The following is a 19833-nucleotide window of genomic DNA, read 5'->3' on the forward strand; positions in this document are numbered from 1 at the left end:
GACACCAGGAAGGTCACTGATTTCACCTGAAATGGCTGTAGTGGAAACGTGTGTGTTCCTGTGTGTTCCTGTGTGTTCCTGTGTGTCCCTGTGTGTCCCTGTGTGATGGATGGCTCACCTGTCCAGGTGGAGCTGCAGCTCCAGACAGCTGTCGGTGTTCTCGCCTGCATGGAGCTTTGAAAAGACATGCAGGCTGCGTGCAGCTGATGGTCGGCCCTGATAGCTCTAATACACTCTGGAACACGGAGAACGGCCGAGAACCCGACATCCTGGTACCTGGACCGGGCTGTCAGCGCAGCTCGATCAGGAACAGAGACCTTCTTCAGCTCTGCTCACGCCCAGCAGAACTAGAAGAAGCAGGTTTTCCTCCAGACTGTCACGACTCCCGGTCCAGGTTCTGCTGGTCCTGGTCTCTGTTCTCCCAGTGTTAATGTTTAGAGTGTGTTAGTCTCCGGTGTCTCCCATTGCACCGACTGGAGCAACAGGAGAACTATATGCTGTTGAGTGTTTCTGTTGTTTCCGTGGAAACAGACATTGTTCTCAAAATGTTGTCGTGCGAACATGGAAGTTTTCTGAAATGAAAACTTTACAGACACAGTCTGACCTGTGTGTGTGTGTGTGTGTGTGTGTGTCTGTGTGTATGTGTGTGCGATAAGTCGATCTGCTGCTCCCATACGGAGTTTATCTGAGTGGAAACTCTGCTTCCTCCGCTTGCGGAGCGGCTCTGGAGGACGGCGAACGTTTGGCAGCATCGCCACATCCACCTGAAGTACCAACGCCTGATTTAATGGCGGGTCGGAGACGAAGTGTTTTTCCTGAGAGAGAGGGAGAGAGAGAGAGAGAGAGAGAGAGAGAGAGAGGTGTTGCTGCTGACAGCGACATGTACATGCAGCTCCTGCTCTCAATAGCACTTCCTGGCGTGTGAAAGGCGAGCTGGGGACGGAGGGAGGGAGCGAGTGGAGGGGAGGGGGGGGGTTCCTCCTCCTCCTCCTCCTCCTCCTCCTCCTCCTACTGCTGAGAGTCTTGTTTGCCATTCTTGCAGGAGCCTCTCTGAAAAGAGAGTCAACGGAGGGAAGAAACGGGGGGGGAGGGGGGCGTGACAATGAGGCCAGGAGGACCACATCCGTGTTTGCCAGGTGTTCCTTTTGTGATTCTCACCTTGCACTGAGGCATGGAGAGCGAAGAGAGGCAGAGGAAGGGGTGAAGCTGGGGGGGGGGGGGGGGGGGGGGGGGGGGAGGGGGGGGGCAGCACATGGAGACAGGACATGCATAGAGAGGCACGGGAGGGGAAAAGCCCCTCAGATCCAGCGTTCCTTTCACACAGATAATCTGCAGCAGTGAGGGTCCGTGCACGTGCACGTGCTTTATGTGTGCATGTGCTTTCTGGGGGGTACGTGCACGTGAATGTGTTTTTTTTTTTTTTTTTTTTTCTAATTTGTTGGTGCAGATACTTTCTGCGGGTGCGTGCACGTGGACGTGTTTTCAGTGCGTATGTGCGTGTTAGTGCACATGCTTTCTGTGGGTGTGTGTGTGCATTTATTCAGCCCAGGTTCTAGGCTGTCGTGCAGGCCGTTGTGCACGCTGTTGTGCAGGCCGTTGTGCGCGCTGTCGTGCACGCGGTTCTGCTCCGGTGATAAAACTCTTTCCAGCCCACGGAGAGCTTCCGGAAGGCGGTCCCAGCCGGACCGCGGCAGCCTGCAGAACCTCGTGGTCCCTGCAGACCCCCCAGGCCACGCCGGCTCTAAACGCGTTACTGTAAATGCTATTAACAAACACACTACTTAACTACCAAAGAGAGGACATAAATACAGATAATAGACAGAAATTAGAGCGGGGACCCTCATCTGAGAAGGCTTTGCCCAGAAGATGCTTATCTCAGAGGACTTTGGTCCTCAGAACGAATTTTTCTTCAAATTGCGAGCAGATGGCAGCCGGCGCAGAGCCCGGCGCTGTGGAGCTGTTTTCACCATCAATTATTGACATGTGTGTGGATGTGATAGCAGTCCGGAAGACTCCGGAGTGAACCGGGACCCTCGGACGGGCCGACCTCACTCTGCCGTGGATCCTGCCGACAAACCGCCAGGAGAGTCCCGTGCTATTCTAATCAAGCTGCTTTCATTTCCATGTCTGCGTGGAACAATCGCTCTGTTCATGGAGCTCTTTTGAATGTGCGCCGTGGAGAGTCAGCAGACACTAGCTGCCCGGCGAGGCTTGTTGTTGTGAGGCCGGCGACTTTCAGTTTGTGGTTTGTTAGTTTTGAGATTAGGTGGCTGACAGTATGCGAATAGACCAGTTTATCTATCTTTAGAAACGCAGGCCTGTCGTCCTGCCAAGAGGAATCACCCGTATCCGGAGTCGTTACTCAACCGGAGGTGTGGCCGGCTCCAGACCTCCCGCGGAGCGGAGGAAGACCTGTTCAGGTGTCGGTTCTCTCGTGTCAGAGATGCAATCCACTCAGACACGTTGCGTTTGGAATTCGTGGCGTCACATTCGATTGTGTCGCCGAGGCATTCGGGTGCAATCAGACGACTGCATACTGACGATGTGAGTCACGTAGCGTCCGGGCCGATGCCAGCACGGAATCCTCCTCGCTCTCCTAACCACGAGAGCTGCTTGTCCTGACTTCATAGTATTAATATTTTAGGCCTTCCAGAGCCGAAACCTTCCGAGCCGAGTGTGGTGGCCTTCAGCTGACGCCCGGTTCCAAACCGCCGTGTGCAGCTCCACTCACGTCTCGTAGTCCTGGAGAGAGCGTGATTCAATTACCGGCAGCTTACTGTAAGACAAATACAGAAATAGACTGGTGGGCGGTGTTGTGTTTCACTGCGTGGAGCCAAGGTCAGGAGACTGTAAAGCAATACCCCCTTGTAAAAGGAAGGATGTGTGTGTCTGCAAACAGGGCGTTGCTGAGTGGACCCAATAGATCATCATGCAGTTCTCACTGTCACCAGCTCAGCTGGATTTCACCTTCGTGTTGGCCCGGTAGTGTGGCCAGTCCACCCCGATCTCATCACACACAGTGCTGTCTGCTGTTCTTCTGGTTGAACTTCACTCCAAAGCTCGGCTTTCTGGGTAAACTCCAAGGAGCCAGGCTTCTGAAATGTCAAAATAAGATGACAACTTTTTAACTCGGACCATGAGCAGAAGTCCAGCTGGAGAATCCGGCAGCTTTCGGTTTAACTCACATCTCTCTGTTGAGATGGTTTGAATCGCTGAACGTACCACTTCTGCTCCAGGGAGGGCGTTTCTCTTTTAAAATGGGACGCCGTTTGGCTAGTTGGTCTGCAGAAGCAGAAAACCTGAGCAGTATTGATCTGAGACCAGGTTTCAACTCACTGATGCACATGTCTTCACCAAACAAGTGTTGTTGACTTTACTTGTCCAATCAGATCACTGATCTCTGATGGAGCCTCCTCTCTGGATAGAGCCTCTGGTTGAACCGGATAGAGCCCTCCACTCAGCCTCCTCACAGGGTTAAGAACCGCCTCGGCCCACTGACCTTGTGGCAGTGGCGTGTTGAGTGGCTCGTGGCGCTGGCCTGTCACTCCACATCCACTTCCAGCATCCAGTCTGATCCTGAACTGCAGAGCGGCCGCTCAGCCTCGTGGAGACGGCCATTCTGACCTGGAATGCCGCTGTTCAGCGCTGGGTGTTTCATCCTCTTTCAGAAGCTCTGGAACTATCAATTAAGGCAGCGAGAGCCTCCTCGGACTCATCCCCACCCCCGCCCCACCCCGGGCTCCTCCCTGTCCTCCGGTCACATAACTCATGCGATCGGAACTCAAGAGGACACCAATTTGACCAGATTCCACTTTCTCAAATTGCAGGAAAACACACTTAACTGATGGGCCCTCCTGACTTGAGAGGGGCCATTGTTGTGCAGGTCGACCGCCCCCCCACCTCACCCTTTCAGCCCCCACTCCTCCCCTCACCTTCCCCCGGCCCGGCTCATCTCCGTGTCACATAACAAGCTGAGAGCACGCCTCCATCCTGCCGGCGGGCCCTCGGGCCCGGGGCCTCCCGGGCCCTTGTGAAGGGCCGTTGTCCGGGGTCAGGGACCACAGGGGAAAGTGTGTAAATGATACCCGATGGCGTGTAAATAGACCATTTGATCGGCAGACGAAGCTGTCGACGCCGCAGGACGACTGCAGGAGCCCAGTGAACTCTGGGAGCCGGAATCACCCCGCATCCAGTCATGTTTCTCTGGAAGAGCTTCCAGGAGGCGGAGCTTCTCGTGCTTCGATGTAGATTTGCTTGATTTCATGTGTTCCTGAATATCAGTTGTGCGTGGTTCGTCTCATGACACATCTCGAACCCCTGCAGCTACTGAACAGGTGCAGAAATGCACTGCGTGTTTTCCAGCGCAGGATGTTGTTGTTTGTTTCAGACTTCTGCTCCAGTACATTTTCCACACAAGTGATTTCCTCAGATAGCAACAACATGCTAACTGAGATTAGTTCTTAAACTGGAATGAAACTGAAGAGTTTACTGAAGTCTTAAGTTTTGTCATGAAAACCACTGCAGAGCTGCTGTCTCACAACCCAACCGATCTCCCTTCTGCATTCAGGCAGATTATAGAGCATCTTCCTCCTTTGACATCCAGATTCTAGAGCATCTTCCACCACTAACATAAAGATGGCTGCTGGCTCTTTGGTCTGGTCTGTGGATCAGGTCTCCTCTTCATTAGCTGTGAGCTGTTCAGGCTAACTGTTTAGTTTCTTGTTGTACCTTGAAATCCCACCAAGAGTGTGTTCCTGCCACTTTTTCTCAGTGGAATGACTGAATCAGACTGACCTACACAGTGCTGGCAGCCAGTGCTAATGCTAACACGACATTAATGCACTCATTTGACCGTTAGTTTCATGTTCAGTTAACAATGACCAATTTCCAATTTGATTTATTCATACTAACTAGTTTTTTTTCTCCAGTCACTAGTAAACCTTCACCGTTCTGCTGAAAGACCAACTGAGCACAACTTTTGAAATGTGTTTCTTTGTGTGACAAAGACTTTTGATAACATCTGGTGTTCCTCCAGCGTTCCTCTGGTTTTATTCTGGTGTTCCTCTGGTGTTCCTGTGGCCTTCCTCCAGTGTTCTTCTGGCTTTTTTCTGGCATTCCTCGAGCGTTCCTGTGGCCTTCCTCTGGTGTTCCTCCCTCCTTCCTCCAGCATCCCTCTGTGTTCTTCTAGTGTTCCTCCACCATTCCTCTGGCGTTCCTCTGGTGTTCCTGTAGCCTTCCTCGGATGCTCCTCTGGTGTTCATCTGGTGTTCCTCCAACATTCTTCCGGCGTTCTTCTAGTGTTCCTCTGGTGTTCTCCCAGCATTCCTGTGGCGCTCCTCCAGCACTCCTCCAGCGTTTCTCCATCGTTCCAACATCGTTCCTCCAGTGTTCCTCCAGCGTTAGTCTAGCATTCTTCCGGCATTCCTCCGGCGCTCCTCCGCCGTTCCTCCGCCGCTCCTCCGCCGTTCCTCCGCCGCTCCTCCGCCGTTCCTCCGCCGCTCCTTCGCCGTTCCTCCGCCGCTTCTCCGCCGTTCCTCCGCCGTTCCTCCGCCGCTCCTCCGCCGTTCCTCCGCCGCTCCTCCGCCGCTCCTCCGCCGCTCCTCCGCCGCTCCTCCGCCGTTCCTCCGCCGTTCCTCCGGCGCTCCTCCGCCGTTCCTCCGGCGCTCCTCCGGCGCTCCTCCGCCGCTCCTCCGCCGCTCTTCCGCCGCTCTTCCGGCGCTCCTCCGGCGCTCCTCCAGCGCTCCTCCGGCGCTCCTCCGGCGCTCGTCAGCCAGCTGTGCGTGTTCACCTGAGTGATTCAGAGACGTGCGCCCGAGCCAGTCCAAGCCTTCCTTTGGTTTTCAACGTCTCCATCAACACGCAGAGACATTCCTCAACACACCGAGGAGGAAGCGCACTGTGTAATTTGGGCTGTCTGGAAGAGTTATTCAACTCCACTCAGCTGCTCCAAATTTAATGGGAAGTTCCTGAAAAAAGATCAGTGATTTAGGAAAGAAGGTCAGCGATCACCACATAAATCAGCTCTCAATGGCCAGACGGCTCCACCAGCAGATGTGTCTTCGGCACTTGGCATGAGATCGCTGCACTGGATGAAAAAAAGCCCAACCCTCCGATCATAAACATGTCCTTCCTCAACCCCACAGCGGAGGCTAACCCCCCCCCCCCGCGTCTCTCTGTTTCAACACATCCCTCGCTCAGCTTCCTTCCTGCCCCACCCATTGAATTTTAATACCTGCCTGTCATGTTGCGCTCCCCCCTCCCCCTCCCTCACCAGACCCTCGCTGCGTATCTAGTAATTACCAGAGCGCTGAGAAAACCCTTTCATTTAAAGGATTGGCAATTATCTCAGTGGAACACAATAAAATGGCTTCCCCTCAAGAGGAAGGGGAAGTTTGAGCTGCGGTATGCCGCTGCATGTCGCACCGCCTCGCTCTTGAAGTGGGAGCAGAGGTGGAGGTCTTGGAGGAGGTGTGTGTTTTTTCTTCTGCTTTTTCCCCTCATCTCCTCCAGCTCCCACATTGAAGAATGAAAAAGGAGGCTGCGGACGCAGCACGGCTCCGTCCGATGGGCTCGATTCCTCCTGATTGTTAAATCGCCACAGTTTATAAAATGAATTGGAAGAAAAAGAGCTACCTCTAAGCAGCTTTGATTTAGAGCCTTGGCCTCCTGTTCACCTCCAGGGGAATCCATAAAGTTGTTCAAACCATTGTAAATAAGACTTTTATGGTGCTGTGGGGAGAGTCTGGTCCTCACACCTCGTCGGGACTCTGCTGGTAGGTAGATCAGCGCTCCAGCAAGTGATACTGTGACAAAGCACACAAAAATGTAAATGAGCATAAAGTTGTAAAATCTGCTTTTGGGAAAGTGTGGAAAAGGGAGCCTGTTGCATTTGGCCGAGGAGGGTGTGTGTCGTGTTTCAGGCCGTGTAAACGTAGAACGTGTTTGAGTTAGATCACTGAAGACATGTGAGAAATGTGACGTCTGCAGCAGATGTGATAATGTGGCCTGTTAGCGACGGTAGCAGCCTGCCGGGATCTGCTCCAGAGGCGGGACCCTCTTCCACTGATCGCTCTCATCACGCAGCTTCTCAGAGAATAACCACTTTCCTCAGCAGGCCCATGACTTTCAAAGTAAAATTCAAAGTCTCTCGAACCAAAAGCACTGAATCTTCTGCCTAATGTCCAAGTTATTGCTCATAACCAACAGTGTTCATTTGAGCCACTGCCTGATGCAGATGTTGATGAGAGAGGGTTGGTTACAGTGAGAACGGTTTGGTTGTTAGGTGGGCCAGGCAGCAGTGAGCTGAGCATACGGGTCGGTGTTTCGCCCCACCTGTCGCCCCGGCTCGGAGAGGCAGAGTTTGGCTGGAACAGCTGGTTTCCTCGGCCACACTTTGTGCCACAGTGGCGCTCTGGAACAGGAAGTGGCCTATCCATGTCAGTGTGCGAGCGGGATCTGGGCCATGCCTTGTGTTAACAGATTATCTGATTTCCATTCAGACGGCTCGGGTATCGGCCCCACTCCTCCAGCCTCGTTCTGAAAGCCCCCAGAGCCCTCCTCTCTTCTCCCATTTCCTGTCTTAATTACGCTCTCCTTTGTGCCTTCCAGCCCGCCCCCCCCCCCCCATCCCTCCCTTCTCACTGTCTGTCCCTCACTCTTTTCTTCTGAACACATGACGACCTAAACTCTGAAGTTTGAGGTCTGTTGTGGACAGTGCTTGGCTGTCCCTCCCCCCACCCTCCCCCCTGCCCCCCTCCCCCCTCCGTCGTCTCCCCTCCTGAAAGGGAATACTGTGTTTTCGATTCATAAAAGGCTTGGCGCTGTCAACAGGACGAATCCACCGGGGCAAACCGTGGAAAACATGGTGGGAGCCGCAGCTACAGTTACTGCGAGAGGAAGAGGAGGAAGAGGAGGAAGAGGAGGGTGGCTGTGAGTGAAGGAGGCAGCTGGAAGGGATTACTGGCCACATTCAGAGGCAGCGCAATTACAAACATACCAAGTGCTAACTTGACTGTGGACGCAAGGTGAGGATGACGAGGAGGAGGAGGAGGAGGAGGATGAAGCTGATGATGATGAGGATGAAATGTTGAGGATGAGGATGATGATGATAATGAGAATGATGATGAAATGTTGAGGATGAGGATGATGATGAGGATGAAGACAATGATGAGGATGGAGATGAGGGTGTAAAGGATTATAGTTAGATGTAGAGAGGGATTACAATACGTTTAAGAGAGCAGTATTAGAGTGAGGTTTAGAGAGAGGAGCTGGGTTTAGAGAGAGGGGTTAGAGTGAGGTAAACCCTAAACCTAACAGTATTAGAGCTGAATAATATGACAAATCCCGATATTTCCTTGCTTGTTGTTTTCACCAGCACTCAGACAGGAAGGGGTTTGAGACTGGATGAATGGGTGAACCCAGTGAGCTCCTCTCCTGTGAGTAAAGCCGGTTTGTCACCGTACCGGCCCGGATCTAGTTACCGAGCCGGGGCGCTGAGGCGAGACCAGGAGAGGGTGACCTTGTGTGTGGAGAAATCTGACACAGCTTTTCACATGCAGGGTGGAGGATTCTCCTCCTCGTCTCGTTATCCTCTGCGAGTTGCTCCGGTGTCGATCACGTTCACCTTTCTGCATGTGCAGGAACATCAAGAAATGGGCGGCGCGGTGGAGAAGTGGCTGCTGTGCTCAGCTGCCGCCACTTTTTGAATTTGGACTGACTCAGAGTGTTTGCATGTTCTCCCTGAGGAGGTTTTGCCTCGTGTGAGGTTCATGGGGCTGGAGAATTTGGAAAAAAAGTGTCTGACGATAATCTTCTTTATTTCAATCAGTATCAATGTAGATCACGACATAAGAGATCATTATTTCTGTCCATTTCAAATATTTCATTTTCATTTAACTGTTTATTTTCTGTCAGTGGTGAACATGACATGGTACGCTGCACAACTGTTTCAGATCATTTGGAAAAAGTAAATCAAGCTGTTTCTTCCAAAGAAAGACATTTTCCCTCTGCTGGGTGTCTGCCTGTCTCCTTCTGCCCGGGACACGCTGTAATTTAGTCTCTTGTCCGCTGAGAGCGTTCCTAAACCAGGTTAATCCTGAAGTTAGCTCTGGATGAGAAAACCAGGTTAATCCTAGAGTTAGCTCTAAAAGAGCAAACCAGGTAAATATTGAAGTTAATTCTAGAAGATAAAGCCGGGCTAATCTTGAAGTTAGTCGTTGAAGGGGAACCAGGTTAATCCTGAAGTTAGCTGGTTGAGAAAAAGACAGGTTAATGTAAAAGTTAGCTCGAGAAACCAGGTTAATCTTGAAGTTAGCTAGACAAGAGAAAACCAGGTTCATCTTGATGTTAGCTATAGAAGAGAAAATCACGTTAATCCTGAAGTTATCTGGATATACAAAAACCAAGTTAATCTTGAAGTTAGCTAGATAAGAAAAAACAAGGTTAATCCTGAAGTTAGCTGGATATGCAAAAACCAAGTTAATCTTGAAGTTAGCTAGATAAGAAAAAACAAGGTTAATCCTGAAGTTAGCTGGATATGCAAAAACCAAGTTAATCTTGAAGTTAGCTGGATAAGAGAAAATCAGGTAATTGCTGAAGTTAACTTGATGAGAGAAAAAACTGTCTTTGCAGTACAGCCCTCACTGACACAGGGAGCATGCTTAATGCTAATAAGATGAATATTTATGGATCAGTGAGACTGATGAAGTAACAAAATGACACCTTCAGAGTTCTGTGGAATGTGGCTTGCCCGCACCGACATGGTCCAAACGTCAATGATTAGTCATAATGAGATTTAAAAACTTCCAGAAAAACCATCAAAATGTGAAAAGGAAAAATCCGATGACCACAACCAGTCCTTCAGATGAGAAACTCCAGTCCATCAGCTGAGCTGATGAGTGTGTTTGATCGGAAAATGTGACAAAAACATTTCAACACAAATAATCACATCATGAACTCTCATAACTTGTATTGCTCACTAATGAAGAAGAACAAGAACAAGAAAGTTTCATTTCCTTTTTCAGCTTTCTTAAGCTTTGATGACTCACCCTGTTAACATGGACACACACACACACACACACACACACACACACACACACACACACACACAGGATGAGGGTAAACAAGCTAATGTTTAGATTTCACGGAAGTGGAAACTGATCTGGCCGAGTCGACTCTGTCACTCAGCAACGTGGCTGTTTATGTTTTTCTCCTCAGTAAGTATCTGCAAGTGGCAGCATATGTGATCATTCACCCTGTGTGTGTGTGTGTGTGTGTGTGTGTGTGTGTGTGTGTGTGTGTGTGTGTGTGAGACATTGTGATGATCCTGGTCAGAGTCTTCTTCTGGAGGAAGGCGGAGCTACAACTCACCACGATCACAGTGAAAACTCATTTTAATGTCAGGATGTTAAGGTGCAGAAATTCTGCTGAATAGAAACATTGAGTGGAATAGAATAGAAAACCTTCATTAGTCCCAGAGGGAAACTCTTCAGAGCACCTGAGGCTGTTTTATCTTCTCCAGATTTTTGAGTGGTTTGAGCTCGTTCCCCCGATGGACACTTTCCCTCAGCTCCACTTCACAATGATCAGTTCATCAATCGGTCTGGCGATCCGTCCTACCATCGGTCCCTCGGCCGCTCTATCCATCCGCCTGTCTACCAGACAGTTCATTGGTCCGTCCAGTGGTCTGTCATCCATGTACCAATCTATCCATCATTTCATTGACCAGTCCCCCCCATTGGTCCGTCCGTTGGTCTGTCAAACTTTTCCATCCATTGGTCCGTCCATCGGTCCGTCGAACCGGTCCATTCATTGGTCTTTGGACTGATCCGTCTATTGATCGGTCCATTGGTCTGTCATCCAACGATAGGTCCGTCCATCTATCCATCATCTGGGCACTGGTCCGTCCATCGGTCCATCGAGCAGTCCATTGTCTATCAACAGTCCCGTCCATTGGTTCATCCATCGGTCTGTCATCCGGTCCGTCCATCGGAAGCGTCCTTTAACTTCCTGTTTTGCTAACCCTCCTTCTCCTCTCTGATTGGCTGTGGAACAACAACTTGTCTCTGATTGGTTGTGGGACAAGACATGTAGGCAGAGAGAGCATGTCTGACAGGGTATTGATCCAGTCATGATGCCATTCCTAGCCTGTGCTCATATCAGGTGTTATCTGACATTGATTTTAAAATTTCTATTCAGACTGAAAGCGGGAAATCAGCAACACTCGAGTCATTCAGGTCATCATGTCTCAAGTCAAGTTCCAAGTCTTTAACTTCCAAGTCCAAGTTGAGTCTCAAGTCTTTCAGTTCTTTTTTTCCAAGTCAAAACACAAGACTTCCAAACACTGAATCTGAAATGAAAACTTTTCAGACAGACAGTTTGACCTGTGTGTGTGTGTGTGTGTGTGTGTGTGTGTGTGTGTGTGTGTGTGTGTGTGTGTGTGTGTGTGTGTGTGTGTGTGTGTGTGTGTGTGTGTGTGTGTGTGTGTGTGTGTGTGTGTGTGTGCGCGCGCGCGCGTGCGCGTGCGTGAGCGTGCGCGTGAGCGTGCGCGTGAGCGTGCGTGTGCGTGTGTTGGGATCATCCTCGGTCTGGTGAATCTGTACAGAGCATGTCCCTAAAGCTGAGAAGAACAGATGATTTTCTCCTAAACAAACGTGGCGTTCCTCAGACGTTTCCTGCTTGCCTCGGTGTAAAAGTGGAGCTGCTGACTGAGTGGCGGCTGTGTGGAGCAGGACAGCAGGGGGTTAACAGCAGCAGAGTTATTTGGTTCTTGGACATGGTGGCCTCGCCTGCCGGATGCGAGTTTGACTCAAGGGCAGAATCCAGAGTGAGAGCCTCTCATGTTTTTGACTGGCTGCCAGCTCGGCCCTCCCTCTGCTCTGATTTACTCTCTGTTTCTCTCCACCGGGCTCCTCCTCGGATCCCCTCCCACACCCAGATCAGAGCTGACATAAAGCAGGTCCGGTGGCCGTCCGAGGCGCTGGGCCTCCGACCGGCGCGTCGTGGAAAGACGCTGCTCCAGATCTGCTCGACAGGCTGCTTTCTGCTCTGCACCTCCTCTCGGTTCAGCAGTGGAGGAACTGGTGCAGAGGAGAGCCTCAGCAGCTCCTTTAACAGAACAAACACAGCCCTTCAAATGTGAGTTCAGAAGAACAAAGTGTTGATCAGTGACATGAAACTACCTGCTGTCGGATATGGTGGCAGATGCAGGAATCCTGCTTTGTGTAGAGGTGATCTGCAGTGTGACAACTTCCGTTCTCATAAGGGAAAGAAATGTGGTTCTTCAAGTGTTTCTCAACTTTCCATAAAGATGGAGAGATCCACTCTGAAGCACAGATTGACACCAGCTCATCTTTAGCAGTTAATCTGACTGGAATCACATGTGGAACTGAGGATTTTTATGTTTTTCTCAGCAGTATGTCCGCTCAGGGCTTAAAAATGTCCCGATCGGAACTGCAGATGTGGACCCCTCTGACCTCTGACCTTTCCTCTGGGCTTTATGTCCCGTCATCCCTGCAGCTGCAGGAGCTGAGGGTGGCCCGGCGCCGAGCGGCTGTGACTCACCCAGGCCTCTGAGGATTGCAGACCGACAGGTTGGGAGAGCACACGAGATGCCGTCTGGCGGGGAACCCAGTCGACCGGAGTCTCCTGAGGCCGGCTGCCGGTTCCTCCAGACAGCCCGCTGTCACGCTGCACGCCCACCAACCCCAACAACGAGGCGAATGTGCAAAGCAGCGGCCATGTTTTCGGAGATGTTCGTTCAGCTGCGGCGGGTCAAGCCTCTGTCTAAGAATCGGACACCTGCGCGGCGGGCCGGCGGGCTGTAAACAGTTCAGAGGCGTAGCTCAGAGCGGGTCAGGAATGTGCTCAGGAGCAACGCTCCGAGGAAGAAGATTCCCAGCATTCCTCAGTGGTTAAGGAGAGGTAGCAGCTCCTCAGATAGGAAGTCGTCTGTCATTAGGGGGTAATCACTTCTCCAGGAGGACTGCAATGCCTGGAATGATTACTGTTGTTATCGGCAGTGAAACTTGGCGCAGAGACAGCAGAGGTTTTTTTTTTTCTCTTTTTTCTGTTTTGATCAGTCTGACCAACCCGAGCTTTGCTTTGCATGATTTTTTTAAACCGCTCTCACCAACACGCAGCAAAAACAATTCTTCCATGTATGAATGGTTGGAATGTTGACGGAAAGCGGGTTGGTTTTTGTGGCCCCGGGGCTTTTCCGATCACTAATGGCTCGTGTCTAATGATACCTGTCATGTCGGTGGTGCAGCAAGGTGGATGCAATCCGTCATGCAGAGGATTCACCCCCCTGTCTCTGCTAGCTCTCTGGCTCCCAGCCTCTGATCTGCAGGATTTCATATTTCCTCTCCGTCTCTCCACTTCTGTTCATTGAGCCTTCAGGTGGAATGATGCCGATTCCAAAAAGATTAGATGTTTTTTTTTTGTGGGTAGGGGGGTTGTTGTTTTCAAATGTTAGCAGTAGCAGTAGTCCCAGCAGCAGTGTCAGCAGTAGCAGTACCAGCAGCAGGAAGTGTACCTTGTTCACTGATAGGGTGGCCTCCAGCCAGAAGAGTTTTACAGTCTCAAAGTTGAGGTTATGGTCTGAAGAACCATGGTTCCCCTTGGAGCCTGAGCAGTGGCAGTACCAAAAGTGGAATTTGAAATGAAGAGATGAGGACAGGAGTCTAACCAGAAGTCCAACCAGAAGTCCAACCAGAAGTCTAACCAGAAGTCTAACCAGAAGTCTAACCAGAAGTCTAACCAGAAGTCTCACCAGGAGTCTCACCAGGAGTCTCACCAGGAGTCTCACCAGGAGTCTCACCAGGAGTCTTACTTGGAGTCTTCCCAGGAGTCTGAACGAAAGTCTCACCAGGAATCTGAGCGAGAATCTCACCAGGAGTCTGAACGAGAGTCTTACCAGGAGTCTTACCAGGAGTCTGAGCGAGAGTCTTACCAAGAGTCTTACCAGGAGTCTGAACGAGAGTCTTACCAGGAGTCTGAACGAGAGTCTTACCGAGAGTCTTACCAGGAGTCTGAACGAGAGTCTTACCAGGAGTCTGAACGAGAGTCTTACCAGGAGTCTGAACGAGAGTCTTACCAGGAGTCTTACAAGGAGTCTGAACGAGAGTCTCACCAGGAGTCTTACTAAGAGCCTTACCTGGACATTTCAACACTACAGAGTCAAGCTTTCAGTTGACAGATGGTGTTTAGGATTTGCTGGTTTCCTTGTTAACTGATGACTATAAACTGTTCGTAACAGCAGATGTTAAAGAGAGTTAAAGAGAGACTCGCCAAAGCTGAAAGACTTTGAAAGTTCATTCTAATGAGGATAAACAAATGTTCACAAGGGCAGATAACAGTGTTTAACATGTTTAACTAACAGCAACAGCAGACGCTGGAGGAAGTCAGTCACTAGTTAACAGGGGAACCAGTTAATCTGAAACACTAAGAGATAAGCTATGGTACAGTGATTCCTCTGAAGAACAGACAGGTGTGCGGCTTCATCTCTGAACATCTGGAAGATGCGGACTGTTTGACACATGAATACTTATGGTAATGTTTGTGTTTATTTTATCTTTCTGATGTTACAAGTCGAGCATCACAGGTCAGAGTTTTACTGTGAAGAGGTCATGTGTAGCTTCCTGTGCTACTTGATTCTACTAGAGATGCTTTTATTTGACCAGATTATTTATGCAGCTTGTTTTGCTTTTTGACACTTGATCTATAATTCCCTTTTCTTTTAATTTAAACATTTTCACCAAGTTGTACTTTTATTTGAGATGTTTGTCTGGTGCTGCTGAATCTTGTTGATCACTGTCAAAAGCTGTTTAAAATGTGCTCTTGAATTTTTAAAGGTGCTGTAGGCACGATTTTGCTAGTCAATGCTAATTTTTCTGTGTTTTCTTTGGATTAAATGTTAGAGTATCCATTGATAATCCTTTAGAAGTGTAGCATAATTGCACTACCGCGAGGGCGCAGCGTTTCCATCTGTCTCTGTTCTGAGCTGAAAAGGAATCTCGACAGCTCCAGGTATCTTTGACCAATCAGAAGAGCCCCTGAGGCTAACCGTGATTGGTCGAGGGGCGTTCGTCACACGTTCTTGTGGGAGGGGCTTAACTTGCATAAGGGCGTGATGTCAGAGAAAACAGGACAGGATTGGCTGTGCTGGGTTTCAAATCGCCATCTTAGATGGGTCAAATCGCCATCTTGCTTAGGTAAACCTAAGCAAGATGGCGGAGATGCGGAATCCTGCCTACAGCACCTTTAAATAAAACCACAGCAGTATTACAGAACGACAGTTATTTTGTCAGATAGTTTATTTCTTCCTCCAGGGAGCAGAATATCTGTTGCATGGTCACTGTGGTATTTTCAGACGTCAGTATTCATAAAATGATGTTGAAAGTAGCTTTTATCATTAACTAAAGAGAGGGAAACAGGAGGTATTGTATTGATATCGACCGATACTCAAGGCTGTGGTATTGGTATCGAGCATCCCCACTTCTAATGATCTACAGTCGTTTGGTCTCAACGCACCGGCTCGTTGACCGGGAACGCTGTAAACCCGGTCCCGTCTGTCTTCTCTCTGGTCCACAGGCTCTGATGCGTCCCGGTCGCCTGGACCGAATCATCTACGTGCCTCTTCCAGACGCCGCCACCCGCAGGGAGATCTTTTCTCTCCAGTTTGGCAACATGCCCGTGGACGGAGACGTCTCGGTGGACGAGCTGGTGACTCGGACCAACAAGTACTCCGGAGCAGAGGTGAGCCGCGCTCTTCTCTTATCGGCTGCAGAGCAGACTGAAATCATTCAGTGGCTGATCTTATCAGCATGTGGTTAGAAAGCACTAGCCCCTCCCCCGGCAGGAACAATCCAGAGTCCGACTCTCCGGGCAGAGTCCCTGTTCAGCCTGTCCTGCTGAATGTGTGTGTTTTTACACACCTGGACTGATTTGCTCAAATCAAAACATTTCTTCAGATTTGCTGCTCTGAATTCACTTATCGATGGTGAACGGAGCCTTCACGCCGCTCCACGAGGCGGGCGGTGAGTGTGGTCTGGATTGCAGAGATGTTCCTGTGCTTTTCCATGATGCCTGTGTGGCGTCTGCGCTGTGTCACAGAGCGCCGTCCTGGGCTCACAGGACTGCGAGCCGTCGCACAAACACTCTGTGAGTCACATGGCAGGAGAAGCAGCGAGCAGAACACGACGAAAGGAGCAGCGCCAGGCAGGGAGAAACCCTGAACCCTGCTTTCAGGAGTCTGAGCACACCTGGAGTCACCAGGGGGGCGTCGGTCCCTCACATGGACATCAGGGACATTAACTGGCATGACGTTCATGGACAGTCGGCAGACAATCGTGAAGCTGACTGCCAATCAAAACACACACACACCTCCTACTGTATCTCTCTCTCTCTCTCTCTCTCTCTCTCTCTCTCTCTCTCTCTCTCTCTCTCTCTCTTTCTCTGTATATATATATATATATATATATATATATATATATATATATATATATATATATATATATATATATATACATATATATATATCTTGATCTTTATCATGGGTTACTCCAGATTTGATCCAGACTAGGGTTTTACTTGTTTTATTAGGATGAGGAGGAACCGGCCTCAGGGTGAAGAAGGACACGGGGTCCTGGAACGGTCCTGGAGGGGATCCTGGAAGGGTCTTGGAACCGGTCTTGTTTGGCCCCCCAGAAGTAGTCTTGGGAGGAGTCTTGGAAGATTTATGAAAGGGATCCAGGAAGACTCGTTGATGTGTCCTCGAAGGGTTTCTGGAAGGAGTCCTGGAAGTTATCTTGGAACGGGCTTGGGAAAGGGTCCTTTGCTGGGTCCTGGAAGCCCCCTCGAAGTAGTCCTAGGAGGGATCCTGGAGGTTTCTGGTAAGGAACCTTGAAAGGTTCTGGAGAGGTCCTGGAAGGTTTCTGGACGGGATCCTAGAAGACTCCTTGAGGGGTCCTGGAAGGGTCCTTAAGGAATCCTGGAAAGGGTTCTGGAAGATTCCTCGAAGTTGTCTTTGGAGGGTCTTGGGAAGGAGTCCTTGGTGGCTCCTAGAAGCCCCCTCGAAGTAGTCCTATTAGGGATCCTGGAAGGCTTCTGGTAGGGAGCCTTGAAAGGTTCCGGAGGGGTTCTGGAAGGTCTCTGGATGGGAAACTGGAAGAGTCCTGTAAGGGGTCTTTAAAGGGTCCTAGGAGGGTATTGTAGGAGACGTAGAACAATCCTGGAAGGGTCCTGGAAGGTTTCCTGGGTCTTGAATCCTGGAAGGGTTCTGGAAGGTATTTGGGCTCACTACAGACTTCAGTTCAACATCTTCAGAAGGATCTGAGCTGGTTTTCTGGGTTTTCAGACCCTTCCTTCAAAGAGTTCTGGACCTAGAGCAGCTGTTGCTGCGATGCCAGCAAACATATATACAAAACATTTCTTCTGTGCTTGATACCAGAAGGGATTCGTCAGTTTGCGGCTGCCGTTCCCTTCGGAGCCTGGTGGGGTCCCGGGCTGATCGGCACGGCCACGTGTCTGATTCTCTGGAGGCCAGTCTGAGGTTATCTGTGAGGCCCTCTCATATCCTGAAACCCCTCCGCTCCGCCCACCTCCACCCCGGAGCGGGCGTGCACCTGGAGCAGGTATGCAGTGAGAAACCAATCCCCCGCTATCAGGTGTTGAGCTCGACATCGGGGCTTCTGCTGTGGCGTCTCCGCCGAGGAATGGAGGTTCCAGCCCCAGGAAGACGGCGAGGCGAGCCACAGCGCGGCCGATAAGAGGAACAAACAGAGCTGCGTCCCACCTGAGCTCTATTCTGCTTTACATACCAGCGCCGCAGATCACCAGAGATTAGATGAAACCTGAAACCCCCCGATCTCCGAGGGGAAGTTCAGAAGAAAACAAGATCCAGGGAGCAGGGACGCTCTCAGAACTCCGCCAGACAAAGACAAGAAATGAGCAAGTAAACAGACGAGTCTGGATCTTCTGCTGCACATGCAGCTCTGTCTTGTTTACCAGAGCTTATCTCTGGGGGTCTCGGTACTGTCAGAGGGAGAACATCCCTGCTCTGGTCCGGCTCTGGAGGCTGGTCCCTGCAGAGTTTCCTGTTTGTGCCTCTGTGATGGACTTTAAGGTCAATAGACAAATAAAGTCTCAGATCTTATCAACATATAAAAAAGAAAACATGTTGCCAGAAGACGCTCAAGTTTGAAGTGAACTCAAACTTAAAAAATGGCGACTATTGGTCCTCATGTCCTCCTGTTTGGTCGTAAATCTGAGTCCCGGTGGATTTTATAAAGTGACTTTAAATGCTCGGTATGCTCAGCTCAATCCACAAAGCTTCAATATTACAACTGAAACATGACAATAACCATAAAGGAAGGATAACAGATGAGGATAAAACAAATAAAGAATACAGAAGGTGAAAGTGAGGCTTCATCCTGAGACTGAAACTGAAGCCCGAGAGTGAAACTGAAGGTGGAGACGGGAACTTGAGGCTGGACTCTGAAGCTGGGAACTGGAGGCTGAAGGTGAAGCTGAAGCTCTCAGGCATGTTTTCAGTCTGCAGTGGACAGTTTCTGTCAAAACGTGGTGCGTGGAGTTTTTGGAACAGCACTCCTCCATCAGTACATTAATCTGCTGTCGACTTCCAGGAGTTCTTGATAACTTCGACCAAAACGTCAGCAGAATGTTCTGGAGACTGTAAAGCTAGCCAGATGGATCCAGCTCAGAGAAGTCTCTCCTGCTCGCAGACACATCCAGACCTTTAACCGCCTCGATCCCTGAAGCTTCCCTTCTTGGGAAATGTGTGTGGTTCTCTGGAAAAGGGAGGCGGGATTAAGAGGAGGAGGGGTGGAGGAGGTCGGGGGTCACTCAGGTATTATCAGCTTGTTAAACTCACCTGTCTTCCTACCTGCCAGAGTGACACCTGGTTTTCCAGCCCTGCACCCCCCACCAGCCTTCAGCCCTCCTCCACCCCCCCACCAGCCCTCCACCAGCCGTCAGCCCCCCTCCACCCCTCCACCAGCGCTCCTGCAGAGAATCGCTCCTGGCTCTCCGTCAGCAGCTCGTCACTCCTCCACACAGAAGCACTATTTGATCCAGTAATCGGCGTGTTGTCACGCAGAAGAAGAGGAGGAAGAGGACGGTTCCTGGAGGAAGGTGTGATGCTGCGCCGCTGATCAAGCCCTGACAGGAACAGAGCTGGAGGATTTATCGCCCTGTCACATGCTGAAAGTCAGCGCTCGGTCGTGTTTGCAGCCTTGTTAAAAACCTGGAGCTCTTTCAGCTTCCTCCATATCGGATATCAGCTCTCACCCTGTTATATACCTCGTCCGCTTAGCCGCGGGTAGTCCTGCTCCAGCCGGATTCGGACCCGAGGTCTTTTGAGAGGCTGATCCCGTTTTTGTTGCTTCGATTCTGGATCACTTATCAGCACAAGTCTGATGTCTGAAAAGTGAAACGGACAGAAAAGGAATCTCAGATCAATTAAAAACATGTCTCTATTTATTCTCCAACCAAAACATCTGGACAGACTGTGATCACTGCTAATAATCCACTCAAAGTGTTTGGTACCAACCAGCACTCGGACGCCAAATGATGCCTTCAGGGACAGAAACCAGAGGACGTTCTGAAATGATGCCTTCAGGGACAGGAACGAGATTGCATTCTGAAATGATGCCTTCAAAGACAGGAGCAAGTAGGTGTTCTAAAACGATGTGTTCAGGTACAGGAACGAGACGACGTTCTGAAATGATGCCTTCAGGGACAAGAACGAAACAACGTTCCGTAATCATGCCTTCAGGGACAGGAACAGAAACGAGACAACGTGCTCAATTGATG

General features: G+C 50.3%; 1 protein-coding gene across 1 annotated transcript in view; it reads left to right on the top strand.

The window, feature by feature from the left end:
• The window catches only part of LOC115396912 (ATPase family protein 2 homolog), a 69198-nt gene that overhangs the window by 31321 nt on the left and 18044 nt on the right, over positions 1-19833 (top strand). Inside the window, exons 16-17 of the mRNA XM_030103000.1 lie at positions 15592-15765; positions 16114-16161. Of these exons, the coding sequence (XP_029958860.1) occupies positions 15592-15765; positions 16114-16161 (222 nt within the window). The remainder of the gene's footprint in view (positions 1-15591; positions 15766-16113; positions 16162-19833) is intronic.

Source organism: Salarias fasciatus, chromosome 2 (assembly GCF_902148845.1).
Source record: "Salarias fasciatus chromosome 2, fSalaFa1.1, whole genome shotgun sequence".
NCBI lineage: Eukaryota > Metazoa > Chordata > Actinopteri > Blenniiformes > Blenniidae > Salarias > Salarias fasciatus.